Source organism: Colletotrichum orchidophilum (assembly GCF_001831195.1).
Source record: "Colletotrichum orchidophilum strain IMI 309357 chromosome Unknown Scaffold_108.1, whole genome shotgun sequence".
Taxonomy (NCBI): domain Eukaryota; kingdom Fungi; phylum Ascomycota; class Sordariomycetes; order Glomerellales; family Glomerellaceae; genus Colletotrichum; species Colletotrichum orchidophilum.
The window spans coordinates 51,357-74,886 of record NW_019173064.1 but is presented as its reverse complement, the minus strand read 5'-3'; the positions used below and the strand labels follow the sequence as shown (position 1 = coordinate 74,886).

At 53.1% G+C, this 23,530-nt stretch overlaps 7 protein-coding genes across 7 annotated transcripts; 2 read left to right on the top strand and 5 right to left on the bottom strand.

The window, feature by feature from the left end:
* Positions 1–1,278: 1,278 nt before the first annotated feature.
* CORC01_10692 (uncharacterized protein) lies at positions 1,279–3,223 on the top strand (the record flags this gene model as incomplete). The annotated part of the gene is made up of 2 exons (XM_022622319.1): positions 1,279–1,903; positions 1,953–3,223. 2 exons carry the CDS (start codon positions 1,279–1,281, stop codon positions 3,221–3,223), a joined length of 1,896 nt encoding a protein of 631 aa, XP_022471164.1.
* A 1,385-nt stretch (positions 3,224–4,608) lies between these two features.
* Positions 4,609–5,229, bottom strand: CORC01_10691 (uncharacterized protein; the record flags this gene model as incomplete). Its single annotated transcript, XM_022622318.1, has 3 exons — positions 4,609–4,692; positions 4,754–4,838; positions 5,012–5,229. The coding sequence occupies 3 exons, from the start codon at positions 5,227–5,229 to the stop codon at positions 4,609–4,611; spliced, it is 387 nt and encodes a 128-aa protein (XP_022471163.1).
* Positions 5,230–7,383: 2,154 nt separating this feature from the next.
* CORC01_10690 (phospholipid metabolism enzyme regulator) lies at positions 7,384–10,224 on the bottom strand (the record flags this gene model as incomplete). The annotated part of the gene is made up of 2 exons (XM_022622317.1): positions 7,384–8,819; positions 9,072–10,224. 2 exons carry the CDS (start codon positions 10,222–10,224, stop codon positions 7,384–7,386), a joined length of 2,589 nt encoding a protein of 862 aa, XP_022471162.1.
* A 1,748-nt stretch (positions 10,225–11,972) lies between these two features.
* CORC01_10689 (uncharacterized protein) lies at positions 11,973–12,339 on the bottom strand (the record flags this gene model as incomplete). Its single annotated transcript, XM_022622316.1, has 2 exons — positions 11,973–12,048; positions 12,194–12,339. 2 exons carry the CDS (start codon positions 12,337–12,339, stop codon positions 11,973–11,975), a joined length of 222 nt encoding a protein of 73 aa, XP_022471161.1.
* Positions 12,340–17,136: 4,797 nt separating this feature from the next.
* CORC01_10688 (dimethyladenosine transferase) lies at positions 17,137–18,646 on the bottom strand (the record flags this gene model as incomplete). The annotated part of the gene is made up of 8 exons (XM_022622315.1): positions 17,137–17,505; positions 17,559–17,633; positions 17,686–17,814; positions 17,871–18,038; positions 18,091–18,198; positions 18,251–18,388; positions 18,442–18,498; positions 18,551–18,646. 8 exons carry the CDS (start codon positions 18,644–18,646, stop codon positions 17,137–17,139), a joined length of 1,140 nt encoding a protein of 379 aa, XP_022471160.1.
* Positions 18,647–19,023: 377 nt separating this feature from the next.
* On the top strand, positions 19,024–21,855 carry CORC01_10687 (PRP1 splicing factor; the record flags this gene model as incomplete). Its single annotated transcript, XM_022622314.1, has 2 exons — positions 19,024–21,651; positions 21,709–21,855. 2 exons carry the CDS (start codon positions 19,024–19,026, stop codon positions 21,853–21,855), a joined length of 2,775 nt encoding a protein of 924 aa, XP_022471159.1.
* Positions 21,856–22,123: 268 nt separating this feature from the next.
* On the bottom strand, positions 22,124–22,635 carry CORC01_10686 (uncharacterized protein; the record flags this gene model as incomplete). Its single annotated transcript, XM_022622313.1, has 2 exons — positions 22,124–22,291; positions 22,351–22,635. 2 exons carry the CDS (start codon positions 22,633–22,635, stop codon positions 22,124–22,126), a joined length of 453 nt encoding a protein of 150 aa, XP_022471158.1.
* Between the last annotated feature and the right edge of the window lie 895 nt (positions 22,636–23,530).

Genomic DNA, 23,530 nt, shown 5'->3' with positions numbered 1-23,530 from the left:
CTGGCTGTCTGGACGGCGAACGAGGGTGTTTCATTCGGAAGTCAGAATACATTGTGATCCTATTCGCTAATAACGGTTCTTGCGGCCGACGCGTCGGTGGTGTTGTTGTTGTTGAGAACGCGGTGGTTGTGAAATAGCTGATGTCAGTCGATGTATAAACGTAAATGAAAACTCTCGACACATGAAAGCCAGAATGAAGTTCCCGAGTAGCCCATATACTCGTAAAGGGATTCAACAGCAAAGAAGGTTATCTTTCGTCCCATCTCAGCAAAAGACGAGACGGCGTGTGCAGCATCTCATTCGCAGCGCTGGCCACTGCCTGGCACTGCCCCCGTCTCCTGTCGTCCACTCAAGCTGCGAGCACCGGGTGACGAGAAGACGAGACTGAAACGAGAGTTACCTCGGACGCATCCCAATGACTGCAGACTCAGCTCAGCGCAACGCAATACGGGACCGAACAAGAGGCAGAAAGAGAGGAAACGATCAATCGAAAATAGCACATGGGAGAAGGCTTCCGTTGCCTGACCTACCACACTAAGTTACGCCGTTAAGAAGGTGTCAAACCACCCGAGAATTCCAAGGTCAATTAGGCTCTGCTGGATGACGGGTCCAAGGCGTTCGCAGGTACCTACGGCACTACCGTCTACCTTACACAGTACTGCAGCCTGCAGGGCGCTCAAGCAACGCAGCCCGGCGAAAACGTTTAGTGGCGCCGGGGTTGGAAGGGTGAAGAGCATTGTTCTCGTTCCATTCCTCGTTTCCTGGTTGGCCCACGTCTTCTATCCTGCACGGCCTAGCGAATTAGACCCCCTGGAGCCGCCCCGAAATATCGGAAATTCACTGCAACCTGTGGACTGGACAACCGACACCGACACCGACACTCGCTGCACCTAACCGTCTGAGAGGGACTTGCGCTGACACCGTCTGACTTAAGCTTGCAAAGCTGCTGCTGCACACCCTCCCCTTCTGCACCGCACTCCTACTTGGCTATTTGCCTTTCGCATTTCTGGGGAGCCCAACGATCGACAACTTTCCCGCTCTTGTGTGTCACCTGTTCCAAGAATAAGCAACTACATACATTTGGTGAGATAACCTCTTCTCTCTGGAACGGAACATCGTCACTACAGAAATAACTTCCCGCATTGCCTTGACCGCCAAATCCCTTTTTCCCTTTACTTTTCTACACGAGTTCCCCCGCTTACCTTCGTTTCCCCAGGTAACCCTCCGCTGCGAACTACAACAACAATCATCGCCACAACAAACCCTCTTCGCGATATCATGTCAGCTGCCACAGCAAAGAAACCGCCCGCTGCAGGCGTCGGTCGCGTTTCCTCGACAGACTCTGCATCATCACCTTCTGCTTCTCCTGCGAGAACGCCAACGCGATCTTCCACGCCCGCCGCCGCTGCTGCTGCTCGCAGAGCACCTGCTCGGACAGGAACTCCCGTGTCCGCTCGTGCAGCTGCAACAAGAAGGGACTCTGTCCTGAGCAATAGTAACGGCAATGGAAATTCTGAAGCTGAGGAGGCTGCAAGGGCCGAGACCCTTGCGTTGTTGGACGACCTCAAGGAGCGCCTCTCCAAGGCTGAAATCTCCTCCGATGTGTACAGGAAACAGGTCGAAGTGCTGCAGACAAGATTAGACGATGCAATCAAGGAGTCTTCTAAGCTAGAGGAAAAGGTGCACGAGACGGAAGAGCAGATTGAGACGCTGCGAAACGAGAAGAGGGATGTCGCCAAGAAGATGCGTGAGATGGAGGCAATTTACGAGGCCGAACGAAGCTCTATGACCAAGGAGAAGGAAGAAATGTCCAACAGGGAGGAGGAGATGCAGACCATCATCCAGAGACTGAAGGACAACTTGTCGCAGCGGAACGATGAAGAGGGTCGTCCTTCAAGGCAATGTAAGTTTCGACATCTCAAGTCGTGAGACCTAAAGCTAACATTCCTCAGCGGCAGCAACATCTCCCAACGTTGACAACGGCAGCTTTGCTCCTCCTTCGTCTCTGAACCGCAGCGACTCGCGGAACAACTCAAAGCTTCTGCTCCAGAAGGATAAGCTGATTGAATCTTTGCGGCTCGAACTTGCCGAGGCCCAGATCAAGCTGGTCGAGTCTGAGAACCAGGGTGGCGGTAGACTGCAGGAGGTTGAACGTCTACTGATGGAAGCCCGCATGGCCAATGCCCGCCTCATGGAAGATAATGAGAGCTACCAACTGCTGCTCCAGGAAAAGACCCTCAATGGCGATTTCTCTAAGAATGATTTCAGCTACATGGGGGTTTCCGCGAACCAGGATGCGCTCAATGCGCTTGAGGGCCGTTCCGGAGGCGCAAGCTTGGCTGACGAGCTGTCCGAGGATGCTTCAGATGCTGGCGGTAACGACAATGAACATGCCCGTCGCATCGAATCGGAGCTCAAGTCCATGAAGGACCAGAACAAGGCGCTGACGCTGTACATCAACAAGATCATTGAGAGACTTCTACAGCACCAAGATTTCGAGCACATCTTGGACACCTCTACCGAGATCAAGCCGGCCGCAAACACCAACAAGGACCTCCCGCCTCCGCCAAAGGACGGCGCTTCCGGAGCGTCGCTATTGCAACGAGCCAAGACCATGGCTGTCGGCCCGAACAAACCCAAACAAAGGCCCATGTCTTACGTGCCTTCAGCCCAGCCAGCCAACTCGGCACATACGGACCCAGAGACGGCGCCTCGCATTCCTATCGGGAATATGACCCGTTCCTCCAGCACCCGCCGTGCGCGCCCGATGAGCGAGCAATTTACTGGTGTCAACCTCGTCAACCAGATGTACAGGGGACCGGACGGACCCATCTCCCCACCCCTCGGCTCCCCCCGCACTCCGCGAACATCGCAGACTTTCTTCGGCGGCAACCCCAATGCGGCTGCTCGGGCATCCAGCGGCCAGCAAGCACCCACCGCAGGAAACTTCCCCGGCATGCGTAGCGAGACCTCGAGCACCAGCGGCGACTCGAACGACCTCACGGGTACGCCTCCCTCGCAGTCCCCTCCGCGGTCTCACCACGAGAAGCAGACCACCTTTGCTGGCAACAAACCCCGTCCTCTGCGCCTGGTGCAGGAGAACAACGAAGCCAAGCAAGAGAATAACAAGCGATCCAGCTGGATTGGCTGGGCCTCCGGCTGGGGCAAGAAGGAGGAGGGCGCCGCCGCTGCCCCCGGATCCAACGAAGCTATCCCCGAGTAATCGGCACACACTGACGCCGTTATGTTTATGACCTCCTTCTTTGCTTTGCATCGCATAGATTTCTTCCCCTTTGTCCAACCTCATCTTAGCACTGGACTTTGGCATTGTTGGATAAGGAAAGCACAAAAACAAGATGGGATCCCCCCTGATCTGCGCTGCTGGTTTTCTCCATGCAAACGGGGTCTCGGTTGGCATTTGCGGGTAGTGTACGAACGAAACGTTGGGTTTGGAGGCGCTGTCCATTTTGTGGATATTATTGTTTGGCTTCTTTCCTCTTCTTATGGCTATATGTTTATGCCTGTTTACTTTTGGGTACTAAACGCTACACTATATCTACTCTTCAGTTTTCAAGGGGGGAGGAAGGGGCGGCAAAGACACTGTATGGGCTGCACGAGATGTGGATGACGAGGTGGAGGAGGGAGGTTCCCCAAGGTGTTTTTCTCTTCGATCATGAACAAGCAGCATCACCTTAATTGGGTGCTGGAAACTTGATGACAAGCGCCTGCTATTACAATATGGCTTCACGGATGTACGAGTCCATTTGGCTGTGGCCTGGCTAGACGCAATGTTGGATAGATACATGAGTAATGCTAAGATGGCTTGACGTTAGTTTTACAGACCTCTGTTCCTCGCCTTGGAAAGGTGCGTTTGATGTCGCGACTTGGCGTGGCCCATGAGTGGTTCTGGCCATCCCAAACTTACTGAATAGGGCAACCACCATTTCCTGAATTTTTAGAGAGAATTTGGACGCGACAGCCCTTTGCGGGTGATGATGACTCTGGACCATCCAAGATGCTTGTAATTAGGCCATTTCGTCCCTGCTCGAAATGGGCAGGGAACGAGAATGGTTGAGCTGGCGGCCAAGGTAAACATTTCTTCACTGGCTGATAACTGACGAAGGCTCGTATATGTCCGTATCACCTCGACAGACTGATATGCTTGACTGCGACCGACCATGTTGTTTGTTGCCTTGGTCCATCCATCCAGCTCGATCTATACATACATATACACGTGGTCTTTTAGAGGTCTGACTCGACAGACAGCACTCGTAAGAAGTCAAACAACGAAGACCCCATTGCTGTATTGCCAACTCCCCGGGAAATAAGCATGCTTCGTCCTCGCTCGACCAGATGCTCGATGGCGATGATTCGGGGGGCGTAGAACAACCCAGGCTGCCTCCCGCCCACTGCGTTTCCTTTCCCAACGCTAAAGGCCTGGACTTTTGACACACATGCGGCGGTTCCGTTCTTACATTCATTGACTCCGTTCCGTCTCACTGATACAGGGAGTTTGAAAACAAGGAAGGGGGTGATTAACCCAACTTAAGGAAATTCCATTCCGTTATTTTGTGTTTGCTTCTGAGAATGTATCGCGCTAGCTAGCGGTCACAGACGGCTGTTGCCGCCGCCGACAAAAGCGTCGAGCTTCTTCTGGTCGTAGACGTCCGCTTCGACCAGCTTCTCCCACTTCTATCATTGAATAGTCAGTGTGCAAGAAAGAAGGAGTTGCGCGGAACGGAACGATACATACCTTGTCTCCCGAGACCTTGATGAGGGTCGGCAGGTTGGTAACGTTGAACGGCACCTGTCTCCACGGGTTCTCTTTTGTTCTCCACCTGTCATGAGGAATTTGTTAGCAAAAATGTTTAGCCGGCCACTCGTTACTTTTTGAGAAATGTTTCTCTCGGATGAGATATCAACATTGTTACAGGGGTCGGCTGGTTCCATTAGGGGATCAGGCAGAAAGAGACAAGAGGAAACTTGGAGAGGCGTTGCAGGTTCAACTCACTCATCGGGCAACCCCGCATAGACGACCCGGACGGTATCCTCACTGCCGCTAAACTTCTTCTCAATGTACGGCTCCGCGGCGGTGCAGTCGCCGCACCACGACCGCCCGTTGCGGTGCGAGGCGTAGACGACGAGGTACGCTGGCTTGGCGTTGCTGGCTTCGGCTTGGAGGGCCTTGGCGACGGCCGAGGCCGGCTCCTTTGTGGTGATGACGGGCATTTCGGCGAGAGAGAAAGAGAGAGAGATTGTGTGTGTATGTAGTCTTTTGCCGGCGAAAGTTGCGCCCAATATTAGTGAAGTATGATATGTAGGATATCTTTCTTTTTCAAGGTAAGATGAGAAGAAGTCTCGAGTGGCCTGGTTGCTGATTTGAACTTGTGTTATATGACTCGGTAAGACTGCAGCGAATGGCATAATACATTCAGTCGTTTGCGTTATTTCGGGGCTCATGACGGCGAAGACGTTTCCCGGAGCTTATCCGACTGCATCTCACAAACGCGCATTGTCGAACAACAAGACACTCAGCAAGAGCTTTCGTTTTTTTGTTTTTTTTAAACCCCCTTTTAATTTTCCCCTAGCGGCATTCACTGCCTTCCCCAATTGTTTGTAGTTGTTTGGCTCTGACTACAATCAGATTGGATCATGGAGGTAGGTAGGCAAGCTCACTCGCGATGGCTTACCGCCACGGAGATAGCGAGCAAAATGTGGCACCAATAATAGCCCCCCCACACACAACATGCGCAAAGAGGGATCGAACACCAAATCGAACAAAGAAAGCTATAGAAATAGCGTATACCGATTCGATTTATGTGACTTATTGAAGAAAATGGCAAAAATAGTTATGACAACTGTGAGATTCGAACTCACGCCTCTTTCGAGACCAGAATACTCCCTGGTATCAGGGAAGACTTGGGAACCGTTGAACGTCCCATTATCTTGAGTCTGGCGCCTTAGACCGCTCGGCCAAGTTGCCCATTCCCGAATCACTCGCAAAATGCCAAGTGGATCAGATGTGGATGCTGTGGTTTGTTGCTGAGAAGATTCAAGAATCCTCTTCTCTCCGTGGTCTTGATTCTTCCATTCCTCCTCCCCGGCGCCCCCCCAGGTTCCCTAATCTACCCAAGTACTCAAACTCATTCATAAATTGGTCAGTCTTTTTTTTCTTGCTTTCATAATAATACTGATAATAAAAAGCAAGCAAGAGATATGCCACACCAAAAAAAAAAAAAAAAAAGAAGAAAAAAAAAACCCCCTTTGAGATCGAGGGTTGCAGTGGGCCGGGCCCACCTCCGATCGGAGAGGTCAACTTCCAGGGGCCTGGGTATCAACCCCTCCTGAGTCCTACCCCCCAACGTTGCTTGGGGATCTGTTTACATTACCCACAGATCGTCCCCTTGTGATGGATGTAAAGGCGGTCAGTGGGAAACTCTCACAACTTTGATGAATGCCAGCTGGCAGGGTCATGCGAGATGCACACAAACATGTTTCGGGAAGGGGTCCCCGGTTGTGGAGAGAATCTGTTTTTCCTTGGCCTAAAGCATTGTACGTCGTTGATCAATAGGTGCTTATAGGAACAGCGCTGTTTAGGCCAAGAATGTGCCCTATGAAAGGGAGCAAAGCAAGGCGGTTGTACGGACACTTCAATGGACTATCTAGCCTCAGAGCAGCCAGTATCAACATTCTCTAGCTATTTAGCTCTTCGCCCCTCTAGCAGGGCTGAGCTAAGGCAGCCAACTTCATCACAAATCTCACTGAGACTGCATAACTTGCATGTTAAAACTAACTTTCTTGTTGTTGTCACGCACCTCTGTGGGCGGACCTGACTCCTCGTCCTTCGTCTCTCCTGTTGGTCGTCAAGTTTCGTTACAATTACAACAGCGTAGTTGCTACTTTCCCTTTCTAATGTAAACCCAAGAGCAGAAAAAGGCCGTCGCATAGAAGATTCCCATACTGTTAGGAAAGCAACGCAAAACCCAATTGTCCTAGTCCTTGCCCCTTATGAAGAACGGTCCTGTGCCTGAAAGAGTGTCGCTTCGCTGTTTTGTCCTGTGATTTGGTGTGCCGAGGTATGGCATGTGGTCCACAAGTGTTGTGGTCTGGCTGGATGAAGAAAGTCAACGCAGGAAACAGGAGCTGCGCGAAAACGCTAGCTGAAGATACAAGAGCCATCGTGGTTAGCGATGCTCTCATTGAGAGAAAAATATGTACAGTTCGCTTTTGTCTGTCTTTGTTCCGAAGCATTTGTTGCTGGAAAGCCTCGCTCAACGCCGCTTTTCACCCTGAAATACTATGCTATGCCATGCACGCTCGATATACAGAACAAGTTGACAAAGAAAATGATCGAATGTGTCGATCTCCAGTGAAGAGAATATCCTATGGTTCGAGACCTGGTAATTCTCCAGGGAGAGTTGTGTTAGGTCTGAGAGATGGATCACTGGCAGAGTTTGGCTTGACTGTTGTTCTGCCAGAAATTGGTGCGCTTCTAACCCGCTGGCTCAACGGTAGAGAATAGCGAACGACACCTTTGACGATTAAGTCGAATTCATCCTGGATGATATGACCCCATCGCTCGGAACCCCCTGCCGAGTGGTTGCCTGGAAGATGGAGTCTCATGGTGCCCGTCGATGCCGATACACCCTTGTTGAAGAAAGAACCCTCAAAAGACAGCGGACTGTCAAACTCCGTAATGGTCCCGAGTCGCATGTTTGGAGCATTGTCTTCGTCCGGTGGATCATCAGGAGGATCATCCCTAATATGCATGCCCGGGTCTTCCATATCCCCCTCGTGTGGCCGCTTCCACCAGTCAAAGTCGGTCCCCGCGTGTGGTGACTTGGCAAATATCTCCAGATTCGCCTGGTCAATAGAAACAACCACAATGTTGGGGTTGTGAGCTTTGACCGTCAAGTCGAACATCAGCTCGGGGTCACTAGCTAAAACGTTCTTGACAGCAACCAGTTGGATGTCTGTCAGCGGCTGTGACGTCGCGAACATGAAGCCAATCGCGCCAGTGATGACTAGGAGCAACATCATCGTCACGACCAGACAAGCTGCGAACCTATTCAAATAGGATGGTTGTTGCCTGTAGGCCTGTGATTCGAGGTTTCGCAGATTAGCAGGTTGACGTCGGCTCCTCCTGGAAGACCGGACTGAAGACGAAATCAACGGGGTGCGCTCGTCGTCAGCACCAGTGGTCGTGGTATCGTCAGCCGCATCATAACGAGCCATCTGAATCGACGATCGCTTTCCGAGCGCGTGCGGACCACCTCTGGCGGAACTTGCAACCCTAGGACTAGGAGGGCCGGATGACTGTCTCGAGGTGTTGCCCGAAAGCTTAGACCGGGCAGCATTTGGAAAGAGCGATTCATTGTCGAAAAGTGAGGGGTGTGAGTTTCCAACCTGTCGCCCCCAACGACCAAAGTGATTGTGGTGGTGATGCCGGCTCGTACCTCTGCCCGATCCAGGCCCCACACTCCTGCCGCTGCCCTTACCGTCTTCGTCGACGCCAAGGCTCTCAGCTCCGTTGCTGTTGAACGTGTTGACGAACTTCATGCTCTTTTTCAGTCCAACGGCTGCCGCGGTGGCGCCACTACCCTGCAGAGCCTCGTGAATCGAGCGCATCCCCATGCCGCCAGGTCTGTCAGCTTGACTGATCATCGAGGTGGCGCTCGGAGTCCGCGAGTGGAATCTACGCCTGTCCCCAACATCTGGGGGGTTGGAATCGTAAACAAATGTCTCTTCAGAGTCTGACGTATTCGCCTCGTCAACGGCGCTGGCCACTTTAGCCTCAAAAATATCTGCTTTCGAGGATGCTGATTCAAGTCTGGTTAGTAAATTTCTAGTAAAAGGAAATTTCCGGATAATGGGTAAATTGCAGATAAAAATCCCAACGTGAAATCTCGACTTCATGGACTGCCGCGGAGGGTGCACAATTTCTGCTTGCGGCGCCGGAAACGTTGTTTCAATGGGTGACAAAGCATCAGTTGCTGCAGACACTGATCGCAGACTGTGCTGGTGATGCCGCAGCGTCCTATAGGGATACAAAGATGAATCTGGAGTCTCACCGGTGCCAGAGTTGACTGTCGGTTGTTTCCGGCTCGTCTTCTTCCTATCTTTCTTGGGTCTAATCGTCTCGGTGCTTGGCTTCGCCCTGAGTGTACCGCTGCTGGCTTCCAATTTAGAAGCAGGTGCTAATGCCACCTGGGGAATGGACGACACGGTCTCTGTCTCGACTATAAGGGAAGATCCTTCTCCGGTGGCCTTGCTCTTGCCTTGTTTGTTGGACAGCACACTGGACTGTCGCGTCACCGTCGGTACAGGAGCAGAGCTCTGGGATCGCACTCTGAGTGTTCCATTGTCGCCCATATTGTCGTGGGCTTGGAGGGCTCCTCTGCTTAATCGAATGGTGCGATTATTGTCCACTTGCGTGAGGCTGTCGGCACTCACAGCAGCCTCGTGGGCCAGCTTTTCACTGACCTTTTCGAGCGTAGAGTCCATTTGCCCTGGCGAATTCGGCAAGCTCACTTCTTGTACTGTTTCCAGAGTCGAGCCGTTTACGGTTACTGGAGTTCGCACGCCAGATGGTAGTTGCGAGTCGTCGGTTTCGCTTTCTGACATGGAAGGGAGGGGTTCCGGTTGGGGAGAGGAGGGGGCTTTCGTGAGGTTTACCCTCGGAACTTCCTGCTCGCTTTTTCGTGTCGCGGGTGGAATTTGAGGCTTATTGAGCTGAGGAGGGGGCGAGCGCAAACGAGGCGACACCGGCCAGCGAGGGCTATCTCTCGTTTGAGCTACCTCAGAAATGAGGGGTGCCTTCTGAGGGTTGATAGATTTAAGAAAGGATTCTTGTGAATTCGGGAGTAAAGTGGGAGTCGTGGCAGTGGAGAGAATTCTAGACGACGTCGCCGGTCCTGGTTTGTTGGTGTTGGATCTGGGCGTCCGAACTGCAGTCAAGTCCTGATGGCTGCTCTTGCGCGATCTCAGCCCAGGTGTGGATGACAATTTGGGCGCGTTTACGAACTTCTGGGCCTTTCGTGACGGGGAGCCGTCGCGGGAGTTGTATGGTGATGGTGTCGAAGACGTTGTGGCGGAGGATTGTTTAGAGTGCGGTTGTGTCTCGGCGGCGTTGCTTGAGGGAGTAGTGATGGAGGTCTCTGTGTGTTCTATGCGTGACTGGCTTGCGTCAGAGGACCCGTTCGTGGTGCTGGATGTCTTTTCCATGGCCGAGGATTTCAAGTGAGACAGCAAAGGGAATGGAGCCTCGTCTAGTCCTCATACCAATCGAATGTGGGTATTGTTAACTCGGGAGCCGGCAGTCGTAGTTCGGAACCAGGCCTATCATGATGTTCGACAATGCGACGTGGGATGCGATGGATTTCTGGGTGGAAGGCTGCGACCCTATCGGGAGTCTGGGGATATTCGTCTGGTCCGTTGTTGTGCTGCTTTGGGCAGCTTGAGGCAAGACCAATGCGCGGTCGTGTCTAGGTTTCGTGGTTGACTGGGTGCTAAGCTACTGGCGATTGGGCTGCTGTGGAGCTGTTTGACAGGAACACAAGAGTGAGAGTGATTCGCAGAATGTTTCCTGGTAGAAAAGAATACGGGTTGACAACGAGGAGTAAGAAGCTCTAAATGAGGGGATTGGCGGGGGGTAGAAACCAAGTGTGGTGGTGAGAGTTGAAGGGGAGTGTGTGGTGTGTCTGATGTAAAAGACGAAGACGAAGACGGCTGGAGGTGGTGGAGGTTGTGGGAGACCAGACGGACGGGAATGAGGTCAGGAAGGTCAGTCAGTGCAAAGCCGAAAATTGCTGGGTGCGCTGGCACTGGTGAATGGCGTCGATGCTGGTGAGGGAGGCACTTGTTGGTGCAGGCAACTGGGCGATTGGGGAATGGTGGAAAGACCGGGCTCTGGCGTGTGACGCCTATAACCTGCCCAGCGAGAGTCTCAGAGACCTCAGCGGCCCAGGGTTGAGGAAGCACCTGCCGGAAAGTAGTGCCTTGTTTGCAAGGGGAGCATTGCAGGTTCCTGGGTACATGGCTGGTTATACAGGAGGTACGTACTGGAAGTAGCCAACCTCCCGAAAGGATCCATGCGCCTGGCTGTTGCCGGGGGCCGGCGGCGGTCATCAAAAAGACAGGTACGAGGATACATCAGCGAATACTTGGTTCGAAGTATCCGGCTCGCCCTGCTCGGGGTCCATTTTGCTGCTACCTATTATTCTCCAGAGGTGATGCACAGGTGCTGCCGCTGCCGTCACTCGCTCCGCCGGAACTGAGTAGAGTTACCTTAGTTTTCCGTGCGATTACCGGTACCTATCTCCCACTCTCATGGTTGTTCTGGGACAGGTCCAGAACCCATCGAGATTTACCTAGGCCTACTACCTACTTCCAAAGTAAGCATATGAATTGTACTGCCGCTCCCCGTGCAAGCAAGCCGAATTGTACATACACAAGTGCATCCATCATCCATCCATCATACACACACCTCCTGTCACCAAGGTTGGAGCCGGCTGACCAACCATGAGGCAGGATGCTTCTGAAAGGAACGGCGCGGATGTGAAGCAAACAGCCGTCTTGCTAGAGCCATCCTAGAAGAAAGGCTACCCTAGATTCTGTGGACAAGGTGACAAAGACCCGGAAGGGTAACGAGTAAGGGGCAGCAAGACAAGTTACGACCAGAAAACCCAAAATGAGGGAGAAAAAATTAAAATGAAAAAGCCAATTATCATAGTACCGGTTCATGAAGGGAAGGGCGACCTTGATGCGCTGCCTCTGGGCTCCTTTGACTGCTTGGTGTCTCTTATTAGCAGACGATGTCCGTATCGTTTCCGCCTTCCTCCATTCCTACCTATTCTTTGTCCCCGTCCCTGCTTCACACGAGTTTTCTCTCGGCTCCCAGCTCCATCCTGGTATAGAAATGTTTCTGCTCAACTTCGGCGCCTCTTGGAAGGCCAACGGAGACATGGGCAGGTCTAGGTCTGAGGGAGCTTGGTGCTCGAGGCACCGCGGAAGCGTTCCTGGAACTCCGCAGCAATCAGAAGCTTCGCTCTGGGACCCATCAGAACAAGTCAGCAACGAAGCTTTTCCCGTCTCAGCCGATTCTGCCTTTCAGTTTCCCGTGGGCAGAAGGGCTCAAGCCATGTGCTCGACGTATTGTCTCGTCCAGTCCTGCCGGGTAACGGATTGCGTTGACGGGTCGCGGTGGGCGGCACCCTGGGCTTCTCGTCTCCTCTCCGCCGAACAGAAAAATCGGATCTCTGGAGAGGGGCAGCGCAGCGGACGGGTTCCTTCAGCAGCCAACGCGAGAGATGGATCCGACTCTGCTGCAGGTCCCAGCATAGCGTCACACAGGGTGAAAGGCGGAAGGCCCGGCGGGTGATGGAAGGGATAACATAATAGGTATCGCGACTGGGGCAGAAATAAAGAGGGGAGAAAGACAGGTCCCATCAACTCTCACCTGTCGGTCTTGCCCAGGCCAAGCCGGTGCCAGGCACAACGTCAACACCAGCCTACCCAACCTCGGAGTTTGCAATAGTCGAGACCGGCTTCCAGTACGTACCTCGTTTTCCGACGATACAGAGTACTTATGACAGGTACGTTCTTTTGTTGCCGCTACTCCTGTATGTAAGGTAGACCTGGACCACTCGGGCGGGGGAGGAGTCCCGTCTTTCCAAGCTCCTTGGAGGTGCGAAGTGAAGTGAGGTACGGACGTACACAGGTACAATGCACATTCTTACATTGTAAGGCACCCTTTTTCCTGCCAAACAACCCAAGTTGCATGGGCCGAATGAGTTTAGGAGAGACTGTGACCGGCAAAACCCCTGCAGCCATTCGGGATGCCTCAGACCGCAATTCTTTTCCCGGATGCTTTTCTCCATATTACCAATTCCAGGACGGACTCCAGTGTGCTCGCTGGGCTGTGGACCATAGTGGATGTCGAATGCAGCCCAAGTCTCTCGCCCACGACGCCCAAACTCGCCTATCCGCAATCTGGAATTTTTCTGGATACAACTTTTGTCGTTGGCCCCCCCCCCTTGCACTCCGCGGGCTCCAGGCAAGGCAAAGCCAGGATTCACGCCGCAGCTGATCAGCATCCAAGAACCCGCTTTGCTTTATTTTGCCTACCTCATGGGTTTCTCTTCGTCTCCTCTTTTTTTTTTCTTTTTTCTTCCCCTCCCCTTCCCATTCCTATCGCACCGACGGCCTGTCACCGACTCCGGGGGGCCATCACCGCTGTTTATAATCGGTTTTCGTGGGACCTTTGGACGCCTTCTGTCCAATGAAAGCGCCTGGTCTTCTTCTTGTCCCTGTCCCCTGCTCCCGGGCAGAAAACCCCGGCTTCTGCAGAGTACACACCCCTAGCTGCCGTCGACATCGTCCACGAAGTACACTGTCACTAGGCTCTTTCATCTCTAACATCACAGTTGGCTTCTCGAGTCTTCCATCTTGGCTGATATCGGCGCTGCTGTGGACGCAGTTCCCAGGGCCAAGGGTCACAAGTGCTCTAGTCAGGAACTGGGGACCGGGGCCATGGCCGGGACCTTCAGTCTGGAGCACCTTCTGCTTCAAAATTTGCCATTCTCAAAGTGCAGGTACCAAGTCACGGCAGACATCCAAGGGAAATTGGAATGCAGCAATTTTCTTGAATCTTTTGATTGCGGCCATCTCGCTACCCTGCAATTTGCTTAGCCCACGATGAACTGCAACTTGAGCTTGATGAGTCACAGGATAAACAGCAAACAATTGTGCAGTGGCCTTCGGAGATCTGACGGGGACGCATGCAGCATGCTACTCTAGAGGCTCCATTCGGAAACTTCGCACACAAATCATGGGCCTTTACGTGGGCTTCGGACCTGGGGCCAAAGCACTATTGAAGTCTACGTTTGTCCTTTGAGGCTTCTACCCCATCTTAGTCAACCGCAGCACGTCTTACACTTCAATCCTTACCACAAATCAAGGGTCGAGACGCCCGCCGCGACCGAAGGCTTGCTTGCTCCCAGTTTGAGTCAATATGGCGGTTTCTTGTCTAATCGAGGACAAATTTACCTTTTCGAGAGGAGGCATGACTACTCTTACTTGGGATTTGACATTACGCCTTGATTCCCTTGTCAAGAGATAACAGACACAACTATCCGGACAGTAACATCTCAGACGCCATGCTCAAGAGGCGGAGTTTGGTTGTGGGTATACATCTTTTCGGTATAGGATATTTTGGTAGGCTCTCATGTCTGAGTCTGCCGACAAGAAGACTGTTTCTGCCAACGACAGAGTGCCTGCAGGTCAGCCGATCAAGATCAAGTCAACGGTCCTTACGCCAGCTTCCTTGAGCCTCTCATAGACGGCCAAGTGGACGACGTGACAAGCACACGACTGGCTGCATCTCCCATGTGAACCATCCTTAGGCTCTGATTTTAGGGGGGCCGCTATCTTGGGTTCTGAATAACCTGAGACATTTCCTACATGTAAAGGGAGGGATTCGGAAAAGTGCACCGGCCCCGGGCTCCCGACAGAATGTCACAATAAACCCACCCGCCTACGATGCCCTGATGGTACCGGGCTATCGGGGGCTTCTGCGATATTCGATTGGTCGTTGGCCGTTCCCCTTGAATCCCACAGTCTGGGGACAGGCAGGCAGAGCAAAACGACTAGAACCGAAGCCAGGCGCGGTGAACGCTACCGAATCGATTAGACGTCTGTTACAAGTTGCCTCTAGCCATCGCCCCCCACAGCGATGGTTATGCTAGACTCTAGAGTGTGATCTAGGCATTTCAAACGCTGCCCGTTCGGAATTACTGCTCTCTTCATCGACGCCATTCCCTTTGCGGCCCTGGCCCATCGCACCTGGCCCATCGTATGATGGATCGCGGTGTCCCCCGCAAGACAGTGTGAAAGGTCCCGTTCCCTGCCCAGATCGAGGTGCTCACCGGCCATCCTGAGCACCGAAACCCGACGAACGGCTGATCTGGCGGCTGATGCTGTGCGACAGAAGCGCTGAGCAGGCCGTTGCGGCGGCGCTGGCATGTCGTTCTTTCGGCTCTACTCCACGTTGCATCGAGGACGCCGCTCCTCTTTGCATACCTTACGAGTTACAAGGGAAGGGAGTGAGCACCGCCAACGGGTGGCCCAGTCAGGCGCAGAGGATGTCCCGTACCAAAAATGAGTGCGTCAGAATTTCGCTGCTGCATTCTACCAGTCTAAAAGAGGTGCCCGGGAGGATCGGTAGGGAGGCAGGCAGGTCTCACCCTCCCGTGCCATGGTGCCGAAGTGGTGAGCACTTTGTCAACCCGCCGGGCTCAAATAACCAGTCGTAGCTCAAGGTGACAGGCAGGAAGGCCGAGTTGTGGTGTCTGATTAAGAACACGGTCCTCTCTTGCTTTCTCACACTTGGCAGGTCGAACCAGCTACCCTCTTGGCCCCCACACACATAGACAAGCGCGAAAGGAGAGACAAACCACGTCAACCTCCCACGTCTATGAAGCTTCCCCGTCCGCGCGTGATGTTGAATTTTCCAAGGAATAAAAGTTCTTTTCCACCTACCGAATCCCTCAACAACCCCCGCGTGTCAGCACGCCGTCGGCGGGCGTTGATCATCTGCGCAGGAACCCGGAAGTCTATAGGTTGGGACAACCGACAAGCTAGTATGCAGAGACGTTCCACACCTCTCTAGGAGGAGGTTAGGTTATGAGGCAGACGAACAAGTTCAAGACTACCAAGCAGCCCATGGGCAGCCAACACCCACGCAAACCGTAGAGCCAGGCAAGGTCGGGTTGAGTAGAATATACCCGCCATTTGGGGAAAGACAAGCGGCACCTGTCAGATGGGACGGGCCTTGTTCGTCTCGTCGCGATGCGCTGGCGGGAAGCAATCCGCGCGGGTAGGCAGCCTTGTTCTCTCTGGCTTACCACGGGAGTTTGGCCGCCACTTGGTGGTGGTATAAGGCGCACTCGGATTGGGTGAGCGTGGGCGTGGCCTGTTGTAATTTGCCTGCTGTGAGGTCTCACTCTGGGGGAAAAAACTGACTGCATGCACAGAGCCACGTTGGCCCGCCCCTCCCTCCCTTCCTCCTCCTCCTCCTCTTACTAGGTACTACACCCTTTCTTTGCCTCCGTTTTCCTACGATGATGTACTCCCTGCCCCCGTGGCCCCCCAAACGAGGCGTATCTTATACTTCTACACTTGGTTGCAGAACCGGGTGGTGAACCTTCCCCCGAAGTAGGTGCGAAGCTTTCTTCCATCGGTCCAATCCGGGTCAATGGAGGGGACGGGTGTCGGAAAGTCGAGCACGTATTTGCGGGAAAGGAGTTGCAATTTGGAGCGAACAGCCACGCTTCCCTCACGCCGTTGCTGATTCGCGAGGTTGGGGCAAAGGTGCAACCGAATTGTATAGTGGTCATGTGGCACGTCCTGTCTGGCGCATTCTTATGATGGCTGCCTGACAAATGATGACTCCTAGACCCACGGCGTGATTGGTCGCTTCGCCCATTTCTCCCATGGAGGAGACTGGGTATGTAATTTGTAAATCTCTTGATGGGAGTTGTACGCGGTGACCGGTTGTCTCGGTAAGGGAAGAGGTTGGATGAGGCTCTGACGACTTCAAGCCCATTCCGAAGTCCTATGAGCATTTCGAGATGACACACAATGCTTCGCTGTTTTTGATGAGCGTCGTATAAGCCATGCCGGGACAGGAAAGTCTTTTGAGGTATCTTGCCACATACGACTGCGTTATCATGAGATTTAATAGATTGCGATTTGAAGCATAGCTGCTCAGACCCCTGAGCATTGTAATCTAGATCAAGATAACTCTATCTTCATCTCCGTCGTTCATACATAGCATCGTAAGTGCTGCCACGAAAGTCACTTATGGTGACACGGACAATAGGAACTTGACGTTTTTTAAAGGTAAATAGGAATCAACTTCGCTTAGAAGGATACCAGAATGGCAAACAGCCCATACAAACAAACAACCACGTGATTCTCATCGACATGCAGAGCAAATCTTCGTTGAACCTGGATCTGCAGCCCTATACCATCGTGTAGTTTCGCAACCTGATATCTCCTTCATTTTGTACGCCTAAACGCCAGGCCACGATAGCCGTCTATAAAGCAGCCCATCTACAAAGACCATTCCATCAGACATTATGCAAAGTGGATGCCCTCCGAGTTGAGAGCAGAAAGCAGCTTCAAGAAATCCGTCTCGTCGCACAGCCGCGCTCTCTTCTCCATTAGGCCGGTGCTCTCAAGCGCACGTTCAATCTTACTCCTCACAAGCGCCGCAACCTTGGTCTTCTTGCGCTTGCTCTTTGTCTTCTCAGGCACCTTGGCAGCTGTGGCGTTGAGCTCCTTGAAGAACTCGGGTGTGTCGTCGTCCATGGGCTCAACATCATCATCTTCTTCGTTACCGCCGGCATCCGCATCGTCGTCCATTTCCATGGCGTCGTCTTCATCATCCTCAACCAGAGAGTCGTCCAGGGGCACGTTGTTCATCGCAGCCCATGTGCGGTAGTTCTGGTGATTAATTAGTACCGATATTCTCGAGAGTAGGCACCTTTTGTGCTAACCTTCTCCAGCATCTGGAGTACTTCTTTCGTACCAAGCCAGCTGGCTCGCATGGTCCTGTTCTTACGGTTGAAACACTGAATGGGTTATCAGCTGCAGGATCTCTGGGGTAATACCGATATCACTCACAACACGAAGAAGGCCATCAAACTCCTCGAAGGCGATGGTAGGACGCTCGACTCCCTGCTTGGGTACAATACGCACAACGCAGGAATCGACCTGTGGCGGTGGCCTGAAGTTGGCCTTGGACACCTTCATCTGTCGCAGGGTATCAGTATACCGTGATCAATGCATTTGCTGGCATCTCTACTCACCACGTTCGAGCACGTTGCCCAGAAATTGGCGTTCACACTCAATCTGCCGTAAAGCTTGTCGCCTGGCTTGGCCACAAGTCTTTGTCCGAACTCGAGCTGAAACATGAGAATCGCTTGCCGCGGCGGCTTTGGCATCGCGAGCATCTTGAAGACTAGAGGCGAGGAGATCTAACGACGGATTAGCTGCGCCGCTGTTGCATTAAAGCCTCGAATAACGTACCTGGTAAGGTGTGTTTGAAATGAGAACGTCGAAAGGAACCCATTCGACTTTGATGGCATCACCAAGCATGACGTCGAGCTTGCGCTGTTCCGGAGTCCCTTGCACACGCTGTTTGATCCCGTAAGCCTCTGAGTATCGTCCCGGTTGCGTGTTGTCCAACCTTTGTCACTTCGGCCGCCATTCGAGGATCGAACTCGATCGCAATGAGCTTCTTCGCCTTTTCAAGAATCCTCACTGTTAAGTTACCAGTTCCCGGACCGATCTCGAGGACAGTATCCGTGGGCTTAAGTTCGGCTTTCTATAGACACACTTAGTACTTGGCTCGTTCCAGACGGGGGAATCTGGGCGTACGTAAACGATCGCATCCGCCACACCGGGGTTCTTCAAGATATGTTGACCAACGTTTGTCTATGATGGTATTCAGTCAAAAAGTCAAGAGCTTATCTGGAACGCGACGCACGTTGAACTTGAAGACATTGTTCGTCTTCTGAGAAGGTCGAGAGTAGGGGCTCCCCGAAGAGGCGGCATTCCGCTTGCCAGCTTTCGCTTTACCCATGATGCCTGTAAAAACTGTCGCAGAGTAATGTTGTATTGAAGTAAATGGGTTGCTGAGGAGCAGTCGACCTCTGGCGCACGGTACCTTGGTGACAATCGGTGTCGACGAAGGTTGGGACCCTGAAATATTCGCGATGTCGAAAGTCTGCCGTAAAGATGGAGGGGCAGCCTTTTGGAAAATTTAGTGGACCCTTGACCCACTACAGCCCGTCACGACAGGGATCATGCAGCTTAAAACCTTTGGTACCATTTCAGCCTTGCGCAACCTGCACAGGGTGAGGCCGCCTCTAAATCTCATTGCCTTTCTACAAAACCTCCACAGTGCGCGCCCTATCAATCTTCCTGCCGCACCGAAGAGCCAACAGGTCAATCGTCATCATGTCCGGCAGGCGCGACTTTTTGAGCCAACCGGCTCCCGAAAATTACGTTGCCGGTCTTGGTAGAGGTGCCACCGGTTTCACGACGCGATCGGATCTTGGTCCTGCGCGCGAAGGACCAACCGAGGACCAAATCAAGGAAGCTGTCGCCAAGCGTGCAGCACAACTCGGCCTAGGCACCGAAGGAAAGAAGGCAGAGGAAAATGACGACGATGATCGGTTCAAAGACCCCGATAACGAAGTTGGCCTGTTTGCCGGTGGCGTGTACGACAAAGATGACGAGGAGGCCGACAGGATATGGCAAGAGGTTGACGAGAAAATGGCGAGAAGGAGACAGAAACAACGAGAAGCACGGGAAAAGGCCGAGCAAGACGAGTACGAACGGAAGAACCCCAAGATTCAACAGCAATTCGCGGATCTCAAGAGAGCGTTGTCGACGGTCACGGACGACGAGTGGGCAAACCTCCCTGAAGTTGGAGATTTGACAGGCAAAAACCGGAGAAGCAAGCAGACCTTGCGCCAGCGCTTCTACGCGGTTCCCGACAGCGTCATCGCTGCGGCAAGGGACTCATCGGAACTGGGCACCACCGTTGCGGATGACGGAGCTGCATCAAGCTCCGAACAAGCGGACGGCACGATGACGAACTTTGCCAAAATTGGTGCCGCAAGAGACAAGGTTCTCAAGTCCAGGCTCGAGCAAGCGTCCCAGGACGGAACTGAATCGTCAGTTGCCGGCAGCGCATCGAGTATCGACCCCAAGGGCTACATCACCAGCTTGAACAAAAGCGTCCTTAACGAATCCCAAGCTCAGGTCGGTGACATCAACCGTGTACGCGAGCTGTTGACATCAGTCATCAAAACGAACCCGAATAATGCGCCTGGTTGGATTGCGGCAGCACGCCTGGAGGAACTGGCGGGCAAGACAGTCGCTGCACGCAATGTAATAGCGCGCGGATGTACACATTGCCCCAAGAGCGAGGACGTCTGGTTGGAGAACATCCGACTTAACGATGGTAAAAATGCTAAGATTATTGCTGCCGACGCGATCAAGAAGAACGACCGATCTGTTCGTCTCTGGGTAGAGGCCATGAGACTGGAGAATGAGCCCAGAGCGAAAAAGAAAGTTATTAGGCTCGCTCTAGATCATATTCCCGAATCAGAGGCACTCTGGAAGGAAGCGGTCAACCTCGAAGAAGATCCGGAAGATGCCCGGTTGCTGCTGGCCAAAGCAACAGAGCTTATACCCCTATCCGTTGATCTGTGGTTGGCCTTGGCAAGACTGGAGAGCCCCGAAAACGCCCAAAAGGTACTCAACAAAGCACGAAAAGCAGTGCCCACGTCCCACGAGATCTGGATTGCCGCTGCTCGATTGCAGGAGCAACTCGGCCAGGGTACTAAGGTGAACGTCATGAAGCGTGCCATTGCAGTTCTGGTCAAGGAGTCTGCTATGCCCAAGCGCGAGGAATGGATTGCCGAGGCGGAGAAGTGCGAGGAGGACGGCGCCGTCATCACGTGCGGAAATATCATCAGGGAGACACTCGGTTACGGTCTTGACGAAGACGACGACCGCAAGGACACTTGGACGGAGGACGCAAAGGGCAGCATCAATCGCGGCATGTACGAGACGGCTCGCGCCATCTACTCCTATGCGCTGCGTGTTTTCGTCAACAGCAGGACGTTATGGATGGCTGCCGCCGACTTGGAAAGAAACCACGGAACGAGAGAGTCGCTGGCCCAGGTCTTGGAGAAGGCTGTCGAGGCCTGCCCCAAGAGCGAGGTGCTGTGGATGATGTTGGCCAAAGAGAAGTGGCAAGCTGGTGAGGTTGACAATGCCAGATTGGTGCTCGCCAGGGCCTTCAAGTCAAACCCGGATAACGAAGATATTTGGCTCGCTGCCGTCAAACTCGAAGCCGAGAATGGAGAGACCGAGCGCGCTCGCAAGCTGCTGGAGGAAGCTCGAGACCAGGCCCCCACAGATCGCGTGTGGATGAAAAGTGTGGTGTTCGAAAGAGTACTGAGCAACAGCGATGCAGCGTTGGATCTCGTACAACGGGCGTTGCAGTACTTCCCAGCAACAGCAAAGTTATGGATGCTCAAAGGTCAAATCTACGAAGACCTCGGAAAGGTCGGCCAGGCACGCGAGGCCTACAGCACGGGGGTCAAGGCGGTGCCCAAGTCTATTTCCCTATGGCTCCTTTACTCCCGACTGGAAGAGAAGGCTGGACTTGTTGTCAAGGCTCGAAGTGTTCTTGACCGAGCCCGACTTGCCATTCCCAAGTCGTCCGAGTTGTGGTGCGAGTCCGTTCGCATCGAAAGGCGGGCAGGCAACGTCAATCAGGCGAAGTCTCTCATGGCCAAGGCACTCCAAGAGGTGCCGAAGAGCGGACTTCTGTGGAGCGAGCAGATCTGGCACCTGGAGCCACGGACTCAGCGCAAGCCGCGGTCACTGGAGGCTATCAAGAAGGTGGACAATGACCCTATCCTCTTCGTAGCCGTGGCCCGAATCTTCTGGGGCGAACGCAAGCTCGAGAAGGCACAGAATTGGTTCGAAAAGGCGCTGGTGCTGGACAGCGACAATGGCGACACTTGGGCTTGGTATTACAAGTTCTTGCTCCAGCACGGCACAGATGTGAGTAGTCGCCTTATCGGCCATAAATTTGACACTCATGAGCTAATTCGATCCTAGGAGAAACGAGCGGATGTTATCAACAAGTGTATCTTGAACGAGCCTCGCCATGGCGAACATTGGCAGACGATTGCCAAGCAGCCCATCAACGCGAGGAAGGGGACCGAGGAAATCTTGAAGTTGGTTGCTGACGTCTTGGAGAAATGAATTGTGTAACAGCATGTACATCAAATGTCGAATTCGAGTCGGGAAGGATAGAGGAGACGAGGTCACATTGAAACCACCAAGCAAGCAGGGAATCATGTCACAACAAAGCGCCGTGGACGTCGAACAAAGTTGAAACGAGTCAATGAATTACGATTGATTCGTATTGCGACTCCCAATCCATAGCTGAGAAAGCAAACCCGATAACCATTGTCATGATTGATCCATTACATAGAAGAGAAAAGGAATGATCGCCGCCATTTCATGACATTTATTTGCCGCCGAACCAGCTGGAGATGCCGCTCTTCGCCTTGGCAGCCTCGGTCTCGACGGTCTTGTCAAAGGCGTCAACCTTCTTCAAGGCCTCAGCCTTTGCATCCTTGGCATACGCCTCGACGTTGCTCTTGGTGGCAGAAAATTTCTTGTCGACCTCGGCGACCTGGCGGGATGATCAGTCAATTGTGTTGGTCACTGGAGGGAGGGCAGAGGTAAACTAACGGCCTCGTCGAGCTTAGCACCGACTTGCGCGCCCTTGTTCTGAGCGTCGGGAGTGCGTCCGGGAAGATGAGACTTGACCTCGGCAGAGGCCTTGTGAACGTCACCTGGATAGGGCGGGTCAGTATTCAAGATACAGCCATAGCCAAGGCGATGATTCGATGAGGAAAACATACTCTCAAACTTCTTCTCCGCGGCGGTAGGGTTGCCGCCAGCGCTGTATAGGTAGTAGCCGACACCGCCAGCAGCAGTGAGGCCGAGGTAAAGAGGAGCCTTGGACTTGGACATGTTGATTGGATTTGTATGTAGCAAAGCTGATTGAGGTGAGACTTGAGCTATGATCGGAGGAAGCTTGAAGCTGTCGTCCTTGATGTGTGATTTGATTGATTGAAATAAAGAGAGGAGGAGAGAACGACAATTGTCACGAGGAAGAGCAGGATGGCATGATCTATTAGTGCCTTGCTACCGAATCACGGGCGCCGCAGCTCTTGTCTCATTCATTGCGCGGTTACACTCTTTCCCACACGCCTCCTGGCACAAATCACACCAGTGACCTGCATTACCGACGTGCACCGTCGACCTAGAGCAGGGCAAGTAGGCAAGGAACAGTTCAAGCTACGAAGGCTCCGGTTGGCGTGAAGGTGTGAGGGATACATGACGTAGAGCGGCATGAATGCGGGGAATGGGAAGTAGCTTCACCCCAGCCGCTCCTGGCCGGAAGCTCCAAATGGGGCCGGGACCACGAACTCAGTATGCACAATGCACAGGCCATCACCTTTCAGATGGGGATGCACTTGATAGTTGATACTTGGGACTCGTGCGAGAACGTGCGTGGACAGACGTACCGGTGATGTACCTCAGCAGACATGATCCTGGTACGAGTGCAGCATCCACTGGATCTCCAGCGTCACCTCAGTTTGTCAAAAGCTCCGAGAATCAGCTGTCGCTTTCGATGTAATGTTTATTCTCCTCTGCCTGTTACAATTTTTGACAAGCGCGACTGGTCATCTCGGCCGGAGCTCATGCCGGCCAAATCGGTGCCTGTGGCTTAAAAATGGTCTACGTGCTCCAGGGCCAGGTAGCATGAAAGGAACTGTTTGAGCCGACTCTCTGGCACCCAAATCGGTGACAAGGAGGCTCGACGCTCGTTGGGAAAGCTGGGGCATTGCATCATTACATCATC